At 39.9% G+C, this 16520-nt stretch overlaps 1 protein-coding gene across 2 annotated transcripts in view; it reads right to left on the bottom strand.

Moving 5' to 3' along the window:
- Positions 1-16520, bottom strand: part of MFSD6 (major facilitator superfamily domain containing 6) — a 78598-nt gene that overhangs the window by 12606 nt on the left and 49472 nt on the right. For both annotated transcript variants that reach the window (XM_089669959.1, XM_089669966.1), the window contains exons 3-5: positions 9876-10037; positions 8488-8586; positions 3577-3857 (exon numbers count right to left, since the gene is read on the bottom strand). In XM_089669959.1, the coding sequence (XP_089526085.1) occupies positions 3577-3857; positions 8488-8586; positions 9876-10037 (542 nt within the window). The remainder of the gene's footprint in view (positions 1-3576; positions 3858-8487; positions 8587-9875; positions 10038-16520) is intronic.

Here is a 16520-nt window from a genome sequence, read left to right as displayed (position 1 = left end):
AAATTGAACTCTTTGGATGCCATAACACACCATGTTTGGAGGTCAAATGGCACTGCACATCACCCCAAAAACACCATACCAACGATGAAAATTGGAGATGGAGATGGGGCTGTTTTTCAGCATACGGTACTGGAAAACTTCATATCATTGAAGGAAGGATGAATGGAAAAATGTACCAAGACATTCTTGACAAAAATCTGCTGCCATCTACCAGGATGATGAAGATGAAACGAGGGTGGACATTTCAGTAAGACAATGATCCCAAACACAAAGCTAAGGAAACTCTCAATTGGTTTTAATGAAAAAAAATTAAGCTGCTAGAATGGCCCAGCCAGTCACCTGACTTGAATCCAATAGAAAATCTATGAAAAGAACTAAAGGTCAGAGTTCATAGGAGAAGCCCACAGAATCTTCAAGATTTGAAGATAGTGCATTTGGAAGAATGGGCCAAACTCACACCTGAGCAATGCATGAAACTAGTTTCTCCATACAGGAGGAGTCTTGAAGCGATCATTACCAAAAAAGGATTTTGTACAAAGTATTAAGTACATTTCAGTTAAGGTGTTCAATACTTTTTCCCTGTGTCACTCCATTTTATTACGCATATCTTAATTTCTGAACTTTTTTAGTTTCTTTGTATGTATTGATTGCATGAGTTGTTACCAACATGTGGTGAAAATTTCATGTCAATAGCATCTTTAGAAATATATTTACCGAGAAAAATGGTGATGTGTTCAATACTTATTTTACCCGGTGTGTGTGTGTGTGTGTGTGTGTATATATGTATGTATGTGTGTGTATGTGTGTGTATATGTATGTGTTAGAATGGCCCAGTCAAATTCCAGACCTAAATCCAGCTGAGAATCTGTGGTAAGACTTGAAAATTGCTGTTCACAGATGCTCTCCATCCAATCTAACAGAGCTTGAGCTGTTTTGCAAAGAATGGGCAAAAGTTTCACTCTCTAGATGTGCAAAGGTGGTAGAGACATCCCCAAAAAGACCTGCAGCTCTAATTGCAGCGAAAGTTGGCTCTACAAAGGATTGGCTGAATACAAATGCACACAGATATTTATTTGTAAAATGAATTTTGAAAATCATTTATCATTTTCCTACTACTTCACCACTTTTATGTGATAGACCACTTTGTGTTGGTCTATCACATAAAATCCCAATAAAATACATTTATGTTTTTGGTTGTAACATGACAAAACATGGAAAATTTCAAGGGTATGAATACTTTTTCAAGGGACTGTAAACATTTATTTGGAAGTTCGCATCTGTTTTTCCAAATAATTTACTATTATTCATGATCTTTCTCATCAGTGGGAAGCCAATTTAAATCTCCAGCATTCTCCACAGAGATGGCAACAGTGCTGCACCATTTTTATCAAAGTAGTCATCAAATCTTTTGTTGGAGTGGATCTGAAGGATCAATACTCATCTCTCAAATGGTCCTCGCTTCTTCTGAGTGCGGGTCTTTGGTCTCTTCATTGGCAGAAGCAGGATGATGTAAGCGGAGTTGCACATGCACAGCTCAGTCTGTAGCACCAGAGAAGACAGCAAACAGGCAGGTAGGGGCGTGTTATTGCAGAAGAGACATTGCATGTCTTTTCTGCAATAAAAGCCTATCTGCTCACTGTCTGTTACTTTTGTTCCTCTTTAAGTCCTTCACAAGGATTATATACAGTCAGGTCCATAAATATTGGGACATCGACACAATTCCAACATGTTTGGCTGTATACACCACCACAATGGACTTGAAATGAAACAAACAAGATGTGCTTTAACTACAGACTGTCAGCTTTAATTTGAGGGTATTTACATCCAAATCAGGTGAACGGTGTAGGAATTACAACAGTTTGCATATGTGCCTCCCACTTGTTAAGGGACCAAAAGTAATGGGACAATTGGCTTCTCAGCTGTTCCATGGCCAGGTGTGTGTTATTCCCTCATTATCCCAATTACAATGAGCAGATAAAAGGTCCAGAGTTCATTTCAAGTGTGCTATTTGCATTTGGAATCTGTTGCTGTCAACTCTCAAGATGAGATCCAAAGAGCTGTCACTATCAGTGAAGCAAGCCATCATTAGGCTGAAAAAACAAAACAAACCCATCAGAGAGATAGCAAAAACATTAGGCGTGGCCAAAACAACTGTTTGGAACATTCTTGAAAGAAGGAACGCACCGGTGAGCTCAGCAACACGAAAAGACCTGGAAGACCACGGAAGAATTCTTTCCCTGGTGAAGAAAACACCCTTCACAACAGTTGGCCAGATCAAGAACACTCTCCAAGAGGTAGGTGTATGTGTGTCAAAGTCAACAATCAAGAGAAGACTTCACCAGCGTGAATACAGAGGGTTCACCACAAGATGTAAACCATTGGTGAGCCTCAAAAACAGGAAGGCCAGATTAGAGTTTGCCAAATGACATCTAAAATAGCCTTCACAGTTCTGGAACAACATCCTATGGACAGATGAGACCAAGATCAACTTGTACCAGAGTGATGGGAAGAGAAGAGTATGGAGAAGGAAAGGAACTGCTCATGATCCTAAGCATATCACCTCATCAGTGAAGCATGGTGGTGGTAGTGTCATGGCGTGGGCATGTATGGCTGCCAATGGAACTGGTTCTCTTGTATTTATTGATGATGTGACTGCTGACAAAAGCAGCAGGATGAATTCTGAAGTGTTTCGGGCAATATTATCTGCTCATATTCAGCCAAATGCTTCAGAACTCATTGGACGCCGCTTCACAGTGCAGATGGACAATGACCCAAAGCATACTGCAAAAGCAACCAAAGAGTTTTTTAAGGGAAAGAAGTGGAATGTTATGCAATGGCCAAGTCAATCACCTGACCTGAATCCAATTGAGCATGCATTTCACTTGCTGAAGACAAAACTGAATGGAAAATGCCCCAAGAACAAGCAGGAACTGAAGACAGTTGCAGTAGAGGCCTGGCAGAGCATCACCAGGGATGAAACCCAGCGTCTGGTGATGTCTATGCGTTCCAGACTTCTGGCTGTAATTGACTGCAAAGGATTTGCAACCAAGTATTAAAACGTAAAAGTTTGATTTATGATTAATATTCTGTCCCATTACTTTTGGTCCCTTAACAAGTGGGAGGCACATATGCAAACTGTTATAATTCCTACACCGTTCACCTGATTTGGATGTAAATACCCTCAAATTAAAGCTGACAGTCTGCAGTTAAAGCACATCTTGTTCGTTTCATTTCAAATCCATTGTGGTGGTGTATAGAGCCAAAAATGTTAGAATTGTGTCGATGTCCCAATATTTATGGACCTGACTGTATAGTGTTAACCCACCTACTTTACGTATCCATAAATCTAGGCGCATTACTATATGGGGGTTCCAATCCTACACTTATCTGAACAATCATATGATATATTTCAATACATACTGTTAGAGTATTGCTTTGTTTGAATAAACATATATTATGTATATTTCTGCAAAGACCTTATAAGGTAAAGTAAAATGACAATTTCCACTAAGCCTAGGTGTATGAAATATGGGCATTGTAGATCACTTCCTTTACACTTCATAAAGTAGACGTTACCTGGAGTGGCTGGTTTTCTGAGACCTTGCTGGTTTTAGAAAGGGCCACCATTTCCTTTATCTGATAAAAGGCATAAGCAAGAGTGACCCACGGCGATGAACTTATTCCCCAAGCTGGTCTGTTAACATCTTCCTGCTCCTCCTGGTGTTTTGTCTTCTTAGGTGGCAGTTTGACCTGAATAGGAGGCATAATGTTCTCCGAGTGCTGTGGTATCAGGTCGATAGTTGCTATGGGAACCGGGCTGGAAGGAACAGGGATTCTTTCTGCCAGCATTGATGCATCTGCAGTAAAACAATGAAGTCAGTAAAAAAAAAAAAAAATGACACAGATTTAAGCACACACTTCAAAGCACTGCACAACAAGAGAAAATGACACTTCCACACCATATCCAGATATATAGGCCAATACACAAGTACATGAATCTCTAAAATCCATAACATTTTCTACCTTTCAATCTTTTGGACATCTAAGCATTGACAGGATGCCAAACTTTCCTGATTCACTCAAAATGGTTTAAATAAAAAAAAAATATGGTGCAACAAGAAATGATATGAAGTAACCCACAGTAACAAATATTCCAAGCTGAAGGTGACCGTGATCGCTTTCGCAGCAAGAATTAGTAGATAACACTGCAGGAGGAAAGACCATGTCCTATTAAAATTATTTTAATAAATATTTTGTGGGTGCAATGGAGACAGTCTTTAAATGCTTAGCATTGGTCTGGTTCTAACTACTAAAGTTATTTTAACCGATTGTGGAATCTTGGTGTGCTACCCATGCCCAAAAACTCTAACTTAAGTACACAGAGAGTATGTGGTACGCCCTTTCCTTGCATTACTTTCCTTTATTCGGGTGTTTTTCCTTTATTTACAACTGGTGATCTTGCCACTAACACATCTTGTCCTACAGTGACAACATTCACTTACTATACTGTATCTATGGAGAAGCAACATTGTCACATTAGGCTGCTCTCTTGGCTTGAACTACAAACACTTACTCCTCTCCATCACATAGGAGGAGGTGTTCTGTAGTTCTCAGACGATAGCTGGCATAGGAGCTAACATTCTCTGATATTTCAGTTCAGCACACAGAACTTATGAGGACACAATTTCTAACAAGATCAGCAGGTATTTTCTGTATTTTCAGAAACTGTATAGAAATCTAATGTGGCCTTAACTTGAAGGACTGGTAAGCAGCAATATATTCCTTTTTTTCTTTGGGGTTTAGATATACTTTACAGGGAGCTTTTTGGAGGAGGCTGCATTTGAGCCGGGTGTACATCACATTGCTGTGCTTTTTGCAGATTTCCAAAATCTGTTCTCTGTTTTGTCTGAAAAGATGTCAAAAACTGTCATGAAGATGAGGTCTTGTAGATCCTGTAGAACCTGTTTAAAATTTTACTCAGCACAGTTTCAAAAACCAGCTGGTATCTTACCAAAAAGACACCAGCTCTTCTACCTTTCTGTGTGGATTTACAGCATTTGTGTATCTATTCTTTACCCCTTCTAGTCTGGTGACTAAACTGGCCTTTGTTTCTGGCTTTATTTATATTTAAAGGAAGATTTAACCCAGTAACAAAAATGTAAGATACTGCAGTTTAGCAGACTCTAGATGTGATAGTTGCATTTGTTTTCTTTTTTTAAGAACATTTTCTTCAATGATATATATGAAAACTATTTTTTTGTGTCTAATCTGAACATATAAACTTTTAGAAGAATGTAAACTTTGCAAATATGGAATTTCACTTTAAATAGTTGCTGATGAAGTCTCTGGCTTGACAAGAGTGTGGTGTTATACTACCAATTTCTATTAAACCAATACATATTGAGTCAAACCTATCATAAAGTCAACTGAAGGAGCCTTAAGTCACCAGTAGGGGGCAGTAAGTCTTCAGAATTCATGTTATAAAGCTTTTGATGCTGAGGTCATAAAAATGTTCTTTTATAAGGACTACCGTTAGTAATATAATTTAATATCACTTATTATAGAATTTGATGCACTCTGAGTTACCAAATGTAAAGTAAAAAAAAGAAAAAACATGATGGAAAAAAACTTAAAAGTTGCCAAAGACACAGAAAATTCCTGAAAAGCACCAAACTTCACTAGCTGAATACGTAATTATTAACAGAGGCCATAATAAATGAATATTAAAGACAAAAGAATCAGTTTATGTGCACACGCTTCAAAATGCAACATACCTGTAAGACACGCATAAACGTGTAATTATGCACCAAATCAAATCTTTTTTTAAGTTGGACTTTTCTGCCAGCTCCATAATCCATAGATATGTGTATTTTAATATGCCCATGTGCATGAAGTCTTACTGAACAGGAAGTGAGAGAGGCAGAGTCAGAAAAAGGATAGAACCCCTTCCATATTTTTGCTGATGTCAGGGTTCCTGTTGCAGTTCACTTCCTCTTTGGTGAAAATGTCAGCAGGATAGGAAGTGAGGACAAATTTCCTCACTTTCCTTCGCAGCATAACATATCGACAGTGGATCTAATCCTTCTCCAATACATCCCCCACTATATCCATGACTAGAGAAAATTCTTCCATACCTATTCTTTTCTCTGAGAGAGGGCCTGTTGACTCAAGGGCCAATCCCGCACCCTTGAGTAACCGCACTGAAATTGATGGTTTGGTTCTCAAGGAACAGATTTTGAACTCTCAAGGTTTCTCAGGTAGAGTAATAAAGACTTACTTGAACTGTCGTAAGCCGGTCATTAGGGCCATTTGTCAAAAGGTTTGGAAAAAGTTCAATTCATGGATGTCAGAACATAATTTTTCATTGACTTCCATTTAAGCTATCCTGGAATTTTTTCTTTAAGGTATGGAGCAGGGTCTAGCCTTCCGCATCTTGAAAGTACAGGCAGTTTTCTAGAGTGCTCCCTGATGGAGGATCCAACAATTTCCAGGGTCTTCAAAGTGGTCTCGATAAACTTATCCTGCCTGGGATCTGTTCTTGGTCCTTTAGGCTATTGTCCTTGCCCCTTCTGAACCTCTGGAAGATGTCTGCTTACTTTGAAAACGTTTTCTAGTTGCTCTTACTTCAGCCAGGAGTATCAGTGAATTGCATGCTCTATTAGAAAACCTGTTTTCCATATTTTTGAAGATCATATTGTGCTAAAGACTGACCCTGGTTTTCTGCTCAAGGTTGCCTCTTCCTTTCATAGATCTCAGGACATATTATCAACTTTCTGCAATTATTCCTCTGGGGACGAGGAGAGGAATTTTAACTTACTAAACGTTTGGAGATGCTACTAGTCATTTCAGGAGATCAAAAACCCTTTTTGTTCTATTTTCTGGTGCCTATAAGGGGGCACAAGCATCTAAATCCTTTTTGGCAAGATGGGTCAGATAGGCCATCTGTGAAGCATAACGGATTATGCAGACAGATCCTCCATTTATTAATGGTCCTAGAGCCTTATCCACCTCCTTGGCAGAGAGAGCTGGTGCCACACCAGAACAGATTTGTAAAGATGCAACTTGATCCAGATTCTCCACCTTTGTGAAGCATTACCCATTATCAAGTCAGGATCAAGCATTTGGTAGAAAGGTCCGCCAAGTGGTAGATGACTGGGGAAAAAAGGAGTTAGACTTACTGTTAAGTATTTTCAGGACAGCCGGATTCTAGCCCTATGTTATGTATTTTGTTCTGTGTTCTTTTTTAGATATGTCCTGCAGTTATTGGGTATTCAGAAGAGAGAACCTGGAAGACCACCTTCTAAAGCTTGTGGGGTAACCGGTTTCCTGTACCAGTGGGAAGAGCTTTACGTCTCGGGGACTGTCCTGGAAGACTACTGGATAAAGTTATTTCTTTTGAAATTTGACAAATGGCCCAAAAAAAAAAAAAAGACACCCCATATGTGATGTTTTGTGTAACCTGCTGACTTTTGATGCTAAAGTGTTTAAGGTGGTCCTGTGCATCGCCCATTCAGGGTAAAGCTAAAGGTTCATTTTAATGCCAGTCACTAACTGCCCATACTTACTTTTACTTCAAACACCCACTACTTTATTCACCCATGGGAGCGAGGAGAAGCCCCCTGTGTAAGGACCAAGTTGATCCCACTTTAAATTTACACACAACTAATGCTTCTCTCTTCACCCCCATGTGACAGGGCTGAGTGCCTGAGCAGAAGAGCACACGGAGACAAAAAGAGTGGTGAGAGAGTGAATGCAAGTACAGGCAGCTGTGAGGACCAGGAATAAAGTGAACTTGTTTTGCTTGAAATGCAGAAAGGACAGAGTTCTATTTTAGTCCAGATCATGTACTGCATAAGTAGAGAAGCAGTGGTCATTACACTGTCAAATTATCTTGTGTGCAAATATTGACACAATGTAATCTAATAACTATGAGGATGAAAGGCTTAGGGCCATGTTTTTAAAGTGGTGAATGATCAGTTTGCCAGTGCAGTGTTGCTGTCACATTTAAACAGAACATTAGCCATCTGCATTTGCTCTATTAAGTCTTCCCTTTATCACTGGAAAATACAAGTCTTGTAATGAAACAGTGAAACTGAACAATGAATGTTACAGAAAAATTATATTCACTACAAATGATTTTCCATCAGTTTCAATAAAGACTGACCATATTTGATTCCATTCACTCATCATTACACATTAGATACGCTGTAAAAGAAGATCTTAGCCATTCGCCCCCTAGATCTGCAACTGAGAGAACAAGGAAATGTGCCTCGATTCAACCTCTTTTTATAAAGGGGTCCTTGTGTTTAAATGGACGTTTATTTGTTGACTCTAAGCAAGTGACAATTCACTCACACATATGTAACAGTAACATGCTTAAGTAGCCTTTCAGAGAAGTTCTATATTTAGTAAAAGCATTTTTTTTAACAATTAGCTTAAAATGTATATCATCAAAATGAAACCGAATGTAACATATAGAATACATACCTTCCGCTTTTTGAGGGACTGCAACCCACTGGATCAAAGCAAAGAGCAGAAGTATCACAAGAGATGCCATCCCAATCCCTCTAAATGTTTCTGCCGCACCTAAAGTATCGGAAGGTACACTTGTTAGCAGGTGGTTAAAGAGTGGGATTATTATGCAGGATATCCTATGGTCAGTGACTGTAAATGGATCATTCAAAGTTGTGCAATTGTGGAAAGGGTTTACAATTTATGTGCTTACTTAGGTAATTTTCTATACACTACACATACAGTATTAAGACATTTAATAGTAGTGAGGTTCATATTCAATTTCCAATTTTATGTCCTGTCATGGGACATGTTTAAAATAAGTCATGAAGACATGTAAAAACAATAGAAATCAACAGAATAGAAATCATTACATAGTTACATAGCTAGTCTGGCTGTCCATCCAGTTCAACCATTAAAAAAAAAAAAAGTTATAATCCTATACCCACAGTTGATCCAGAGGAAGGAAAAAAAAAAACAGCAAAGCATGATCCAATTTGCTCCTGCAGGGAAAAAAGTTCCTTCCTGATCCCCTGAGAGGCAATCGGATACCTATACCTTTACCTATAAATGTTAGTATCCAGTTATATTCTGTGTATCTAAGAAATGACTTTTTTAAAGCAATCCACTGAGCTAGCCAGAACCAACTCTTGAGGGAGTCTATTCCACATTTTCATAGCTCTCACTGTGAAGAAACCTTTCCATGTTTGGAGATTAAATTTGTTTTCCTCCAGACGTAAAGAGTGCCCCCTTGTCCTCTGTATTGACCTCAGGGTGAATAGCTCTACACCGAGTTCACTATGAACCACTGATGTATTTATACATGTTGATCATATCCCCCCTTAATCTCCTCTTCTCAAGAGAGAATACATTCAGTTCCTCTAATCTTTCCTCATAGCTGAGCTCTTCCATGCCTCATATCAGTTTGGTTGCCCTTCTCTGTACTTTCTCCAGTTCCCCAATGTTCTTTTTGTGAATTGGTGCCCAAAACTGAACTGCATATTCCAGATGAGGTGTTACTAATGATTTGTACAGGGGTAAAATAGTTAAATAATAGTTAATCATTACAGCAGGAAAATCCAGCTTCACTACAGAATAAATCTAAGGATGTTACCATTTACATATTTATGAAACCTCTGCCAGTAGTAATGTGTATATGTTACCAATTGGAAAGGCAGGTGGACTGCATGTATTGATAGGCATGAGCAGTCTGTGACAGTGATGCACCTAGCAAAATTGCTTGCTTTCCAGCCAGACAAACTAAAAAGTACTGTTATCCTTGTTTTTTCAGTTATTAGAAAAGTACTGTTAGACAAAATTGCACAACATAAAACAAAAACCTTAAGAAATCTTGGTAAACTTACCAAAAAAATTCACCAAGACACCACCAATCATGGCACCACATCCTCTACCAAGTCCCAGATGAAGGCCTTGAAGGATTCCCTGAGCAGATGTCCGTAATTCAGAAGGAACAGCAGCACTGAGATATGAAATGCAAGCAGCCCATATGGCTGCATGGGTCACACCTGGAACCAAAATCAGATTTACAGTCAGAAAGGGCCTTCACAACAGAGATTTTTATTGAGTGAATCTTTGATGTGCTGATGTACCATTTCTAGAATAATTTTTGCATCTTCAAAAGTCAGTCTTCTGGATGGTCCCTTAGGATGCACACACATCAGAGCACTGCAAAAACAAAATCTCTTTTGGACTCTAAGGGGGACATCTGTGAGGTCTATGTTACCATTTACGGACAGTGCTCCCTACATTGCACTCGTTTTAGCATGGTACAAGTCCAAAAATTAGCTAAGCACCTATTCTCGTACTTTGTGCTATGGGACAGTATTTACTTGTGGTTTGCTGGAGCCCTTCATTTTTTTACTTATTTTCTTTGGGTAAATATGGCCATACATAGATCAAAATCTGTCCATTTCCTGCTAAATCGGTTACAATTTGATCCATGAGATTGCTCTGCATGCACCACTTGGCTCAACAAACTTTCATCTAAAAGCTGAGGGAGCTAGACAGAAAACAGCCAATCAGCTGCAGTCCCTGTTTGGGTATTCTGACAGCTAACACTCACCAGCAGGGACATTCATCCATATTTGAGGGTTAGCTTGGATGGAGGAACCCATTCGACTGCTGGATACAAAAAAAAAAATCTATCAAGTCTGCAAAATTATTAAAATGTACTTCGCATTACTGCGAGAGTCCTAAAGCATTCTTTTATTGAGAAAATGTAATGGTTGCCTTGTCAGCACTACTCGACAGGCCCTAGACCCCCCCATATTGCAGCTATACAGTTGTACTGCCTCTATACACTGTGGGGAAAGTTATGAAGATAGTACCTCCACTGTGCATAATTCCAGGACAGAAACATGAGGATATGTACATATACCTCCTCTATAGGCAGGGAGATCAAACATTTATGGAATTTAATACATCAGGCAATATGAATTCAGATATCATCACTCTTCCAAAATGTCATCTCATTGCAGATAAAAAAAAGCTACCTGAGGATACAACAACAGGCAGAGAGAAGAAATTGTAGAGACATGGAAATTACTCCTACCTTTAGCACACAAGCGTATCATATTGACTACATAAATAATACATAAACACAGGTCTACTGATAATAACCATTATCACAGGTGTACCAACAGCTGGAATCAGTTCATTGTACAACCAGTTTGACAATTTCCAGGAAAGTCCAAGGTATAATCAAAGAATAGTGTGCATCTTTATTTAAAAGTCTGGATCAGGCTGTACTGCATAAAAAGTGTAACACAATGGGGGTTATTTACTAAAACCGGAGACTGCAACATCTGGTGCAGCTCTGCATAGCAACCAATCAGCTTCCAGGTTTCATTGCCAAAGCCGAATTAAACCAGCTGAAGTTAGAAGCTGATTGGTTACCATGCACAGCTGCACCAGATTCTGAGTGTGCCAGGTTTAGTAAATATCCCCTTTACTTTCTTTTAGATAGAGCACGGAAAGATATTCTGTCATGTTTCTCTTGTCATCTATGTCAGCGTTGACAATTTTTTCTAACTTTGGACAAGCAGTGATGGGAAACCTCCCCAACAGGGGTACAGATCAAGACTTAAAGAAGTATTAAACTCAAAAGCAAACATTTATTATATTGCCGCTTGCCAATTCTTAAATGCAATGCCTGCATTTGTTTGAATTTTTAGGCTTTCCTTTATTTTCACTTGGTGATCTGGTCAGTAAGTGTTTTTCTGCAGAACAAGCTGTCCTGTAGATGTAAAAGTTAGAAGACTGAGATAAACTATTTACTATTATATAATATATAGCTTTTTTATGTAAAACCTTATACCAAAAGGAACACAGCTGTTGCTGCAACTGGTAAAAAGAGTGAGCTGGAATGTGGCTTCAATTTGTCAGTGTATCTAAAATTTGCTAGGACACCCAACACTCTCCTTCTCCGCAGACTAACAATGCTGTTGCCCAAAGGGGTCTCTTGCTCCTTCATCCATAGTGTATGCATTCTAATACAGGAGGAGGCATACTACTGGCCAGAATACCAGATGAAAACAAAGGGAAAATGCCTAAAAAAAAGAAAACTAATGCAGCCACCACATCTAAGAATTGGGTAAGCTGCAATGTTAAGCTTTGGTTTTGGGTTTAATATTGCTTTAAAGATAAACTTCACAATAAAGAGAAGGCGGCTTAGAACTTCTGAGGTTATTATTGCTGTCCTTGGCTCCTTCTCTGCTAACAACCACACCCCCCAAATCTTGTAATATCTCCATCCCCTCCTCAATCCCCCCCCCCCCCCAAAAAAAAAAACCTGGCATTTGGCTTTAAGGGGCAACTCCAACAAAGACATTTTCTTCCTTCCTTTAAAGAAGTGAAGGAGGGTTAGTAGCTACACATCCTGGGCGCAAAGGTACCTCAAGAAATAAGCCGCAATCTCCCCAAAATAAGAGGAGGTCCCACCTCTGATGGTTGTCACTGGAACAAATGTCTCTGTTAGAAGCTATGCTCTCTGCTTCTGTTCCAGTGATAAATGCTATGAATATACCTAGAAAGCCCATAATATATAGGAAAGATCCAATACATCAACCAGTGTGTAACATGCACATAATCGTTCATGTAGATACCACACTGTCCAAATACTGGACCTATGCCAGTATGGAAGTTCATCAACCTTGCTCAGGATCTTACCACCTTTCTAAAGGTCATCTAAATTGTACAAAAACACAAACTACACTTGACATCTCTATCCAACACCTCAATCCTCAGAAGAAAGGGAGAAAAGGCCTAAATGCCAAGGTAAAGTTTATTGAAGCAAATCCGTGTACTGAAAGATCCACCAGGTGCAAACAACATAACGCATTTCACTCCTAACTGAAGCTTAATCATCTGACTAAGCTCTAGTTATGAGTGAAATGCATTTGCATTATTTGTGTCTGGTGAACCTGTCAGTGCATCGATTTGCTTCAATAAACCTAACCTTGGCTTTTAGGGTGAGCTGCTTTTTCACCCCTCTTTTCCTCTGCAGACTGAGGTGTTGGATGTGGAACAGTTCATGACCGTGAGAAGCCTGCTCCCAATGCCAGGTGGCTGGAGAGGAAAGTGAAGCCTATAGAGCAGCGGTTCTCAACCTGTGGGTCACGACCACTTTGGGGGTCGAACGACCCTTTCACAGGGGTCGCCTAAGACCATCGGAAAACAAATATTTCCAATGGTCTCAGGAACCAAGACACCGCTCCTCTATCCGTCTCCAGGTGAGTCCGCCCACATGCAGATACGCCCACTTTACCCTGGATTGCGATGTGTGGGCAGGATGACATGCCACCCCTGTCATTTGGCCACACCCCCAGGATCACTCAACAGCTCTGCCTCCTCGCCGGTGATTAGCCGCATTAACTGTAGCTCAAGAGAGGCACACAGGCGGCCAATCAACGGCGAGGAGGTGGAGCTTGGAGAAGGAGCCGAGCGTCAGCGCGAAGATCAATGAAGATCGAGTGAGGGAGCTGCCGGAGCAAGTAAAGAGGAGAGCGGCCGGAGAAGGAAGACAGCTGACCGGTAAGTGTCTGTACCGTGCAGATGGTGCTGCTGCAGCCAGGTACGCTGGCTGTAGATGGGAGAGGGAGCGAGCTCAGGCTGGAGCAGGGGTCACCAATGTAAGTATCATTGGTGTCAGTGGGAGGAATAGTGCCCCATCATTGGTGTCACTAATACCAATGATGGGGCACTATTCCTCCCACTGATACCAACTATTGGACACTATTCCTCCCACTGATACCAATGATGGGACACTATTCCTCCCACTGATACCAACGATGGGACACTATTCCTCCCACTGATACCAACGATGGGACACTATTCCTCCCACTGACATCAGTGATGTGGCACTACTCCTCCCACTGACACCAATGATGTGGCACTACTCCTCCCACTGACACCAATGATGTGGCACTACTCCTCCCACTGCAAAATTACAGTTGTGAAGTAGCAACGAAAATAATTTTAGGGTTGGGGGTCACCACAACATGAGGAACTGTATTAAAGGGTCGCGGCATTAGGAAGGTTGAGAACCACTGCTATAGAGGAACATTATTTTCTTTACACTTGATGCTTCTAGCTATATAATGTTGACAGAGGTTCCACCTCTTCCCCAACCCATCTCAAAGTAGAAAACAGTCCTGGAGTTCTATGTGAAATGCAGGATATTCTGCTGGGAGGTTCAGAACATGGATCGCAAGACTGGCCAGCCAAAATTACATGCCCTGTGTTAGATAAATATTGTACTTACAGTATACGTGCAGAAATTTTTTTTTTTAAAAAAGGAATAAACCCCAAAAAATTAATAAAATTGGTGGTTTACACTGCGGAGGAAGGGGGAAGAGTACAGAGCTCTAAAGGGAATTGGGGGAGTGATGGTTCACTTTAAAAAATCAAATAAATCGTTCTCACCCACTGTCACACAGTTCAAGCTGTTCCGGGACTACAACAAAGTGCCTTTATGTCAGTGGCTAATACTACTGCTGATATGGTTTAACCTGCATTCGTTTGTCAGTCACAGCCATACCTTGGCCATCCACTGTCCAATTTTGATAATTGCAGAAAACGCAGATCAGCTGGGGTCTTGCACACTGATCTTCGCACGTAAGAAAAATAAATATCAAATATAACAAGGAGGATACTTCCATAAACATCCCTGAGTGTTATACAGTATATAAACATTGCTTTCTTTTTAAACACACACATCCTATACATGCATAGATACACATACAGTTGTGTTCAAAATAATAGCAATCAGACATCACTAACCTGATCAATCACTGCTTTTGGTAGAAATGATATTTCTACATGGCAAATATTTTACTAGCAGGTGTAGTAGAGTAATAGAAATCCAACAGAGCCAACAGTCATGACATGCATGCTGCTGATTCTGTGTAATTGAATCACTAATTGAAAGGGGCATGTTCAAAATAATAGCAGTGTGGAGTTCTATTAGTGAGGTCATTCATTCTTTGAAAAACAGGTGGCAATTATTGCCCTTATTTAAGGAAGGAAGGCAGCAAATGTTGTACATGCTGGTTACAGTGCATTTCTCTCTGGAACGACCCGTTTTCCTCAGAATTTCAGACATTGTTCAGAAGAACAGCGTACCTTGATTAAAAAGTTGATTTGAGAGGGGAAAACATATAAAGAAGTGCAGAAAATGATAGGTTGCTCAGCTAAAATGATCGCAAAATGCTTAAAATGGCAACCAAAACCTGAAAGACGTGGAAGAAAGTGAAAAACTACCATTCGAATGGATAGAAGAATAGCCAAAATGGCAAGGACTCAGCCAACAATCAGCTCCAGGAAGATCAAAGAAGGTCTAAAGTTACCTGTGCATACTCTTACAATTAGAAGGCGCCTATGGGAAGCCAAGCTATCTGCAAGAAGCCCCCACAAAGTCCCACTGTTGAAAAAAACACGTGCTGAAGAGGTTACAATTTGCCAAAGAGCACATTGACTGGCCTAAAGAGAAATGGCGCAACATTTTGTGGACTGATGAGAGTAAGATTATTCTTTTTGGGTCTAGTGGCCGGAGACAGTTTGTCAGACGACCCCCAAACACTGAATTCAAGCCACAGTACACTGTGAAGACAGTGAAGCATGGTTGCGCGAGCATCATGATATGGGGATGTTTCTCATACTACGGTGTTGGGCCTATTTATCGCATACCAGGGATCATGGATCAGTTTGAATACATCAGAATACTTGAAGAGGTCATGCTGCCTTATGCTGAAGAGGAAATGCTCTTGAAATGGGTGTTCCAACAAGACAACGACCCCAAACACACCAGTAAATGTGCAACATCTTGGTTCCAGACCAACAAGATTGATGTTATGGAGTGGCCAGCCCAATCCCCGAATCTTAATCCAATAGAAAACTTGTGGGGTGACATCAAAAATGCCATTTCTGAGGCAAAACCAAGTAATAGGGAAGAACTGTGGAAAGTAGTCCAATCATCCTGGGCTGGAATACCTGTTCACAGGTGCCAGAAGTTGGTTGACTCCATGCAACACAGATGTACAGCAGTTCTCAGAAACAGTGCTTATACAACTAAAATATTCATTAAGTGATTCAAAGGAAAGCAAAATCTTCAAACATTTTTCAGTTTATATAGTGAATGTTTGAGTTTGTAAAGAAGAATACAAACACTGCTATTTTTTTGAACAGTCTAATATTCACTTTTCTTCAATTTTTTTTACAGGAACAACACAAATTTGATATATTTTTCTTCATGTTTTGATTTGGAATAGAATGTGTAGTGTTCCCAATGCATTTGTGTGTATGGAAATAAAAGCTATTAGAAGGATTTTGAACTTTATTCACTTTTTTCAACATACTGCTATTATTTTGAACACAGCTGTACATAGACACAGGAAATACATTTCTGACATTGCTGTTCACAGGTCTATTTAACTGCTAGGCAGCAGACACTTTGTGCCAACATATGATCTTATCACTGTTGCCTTGTGAGG

The sequence above is a fragment of the Staurois parvus genome, unplaced genomic scaffold (assembly GCF_062004578.1).
Source record: "Staurois parvus isolate SC_StPar_1 unplaced genomic scaffold, SC_StPar_1.0 ptg000011l, whole genome shotgun sequence".
NCBI classification, from domain to species: domain Eukaryota; kingdom Metazoa; phylum Chordata; class Amphibia; order Anura; family Ranidae; genus Staurois; species Staurois parvus.
This window is presented reverse-complemented; position numbering and strand designations above follow the sequence as displayed.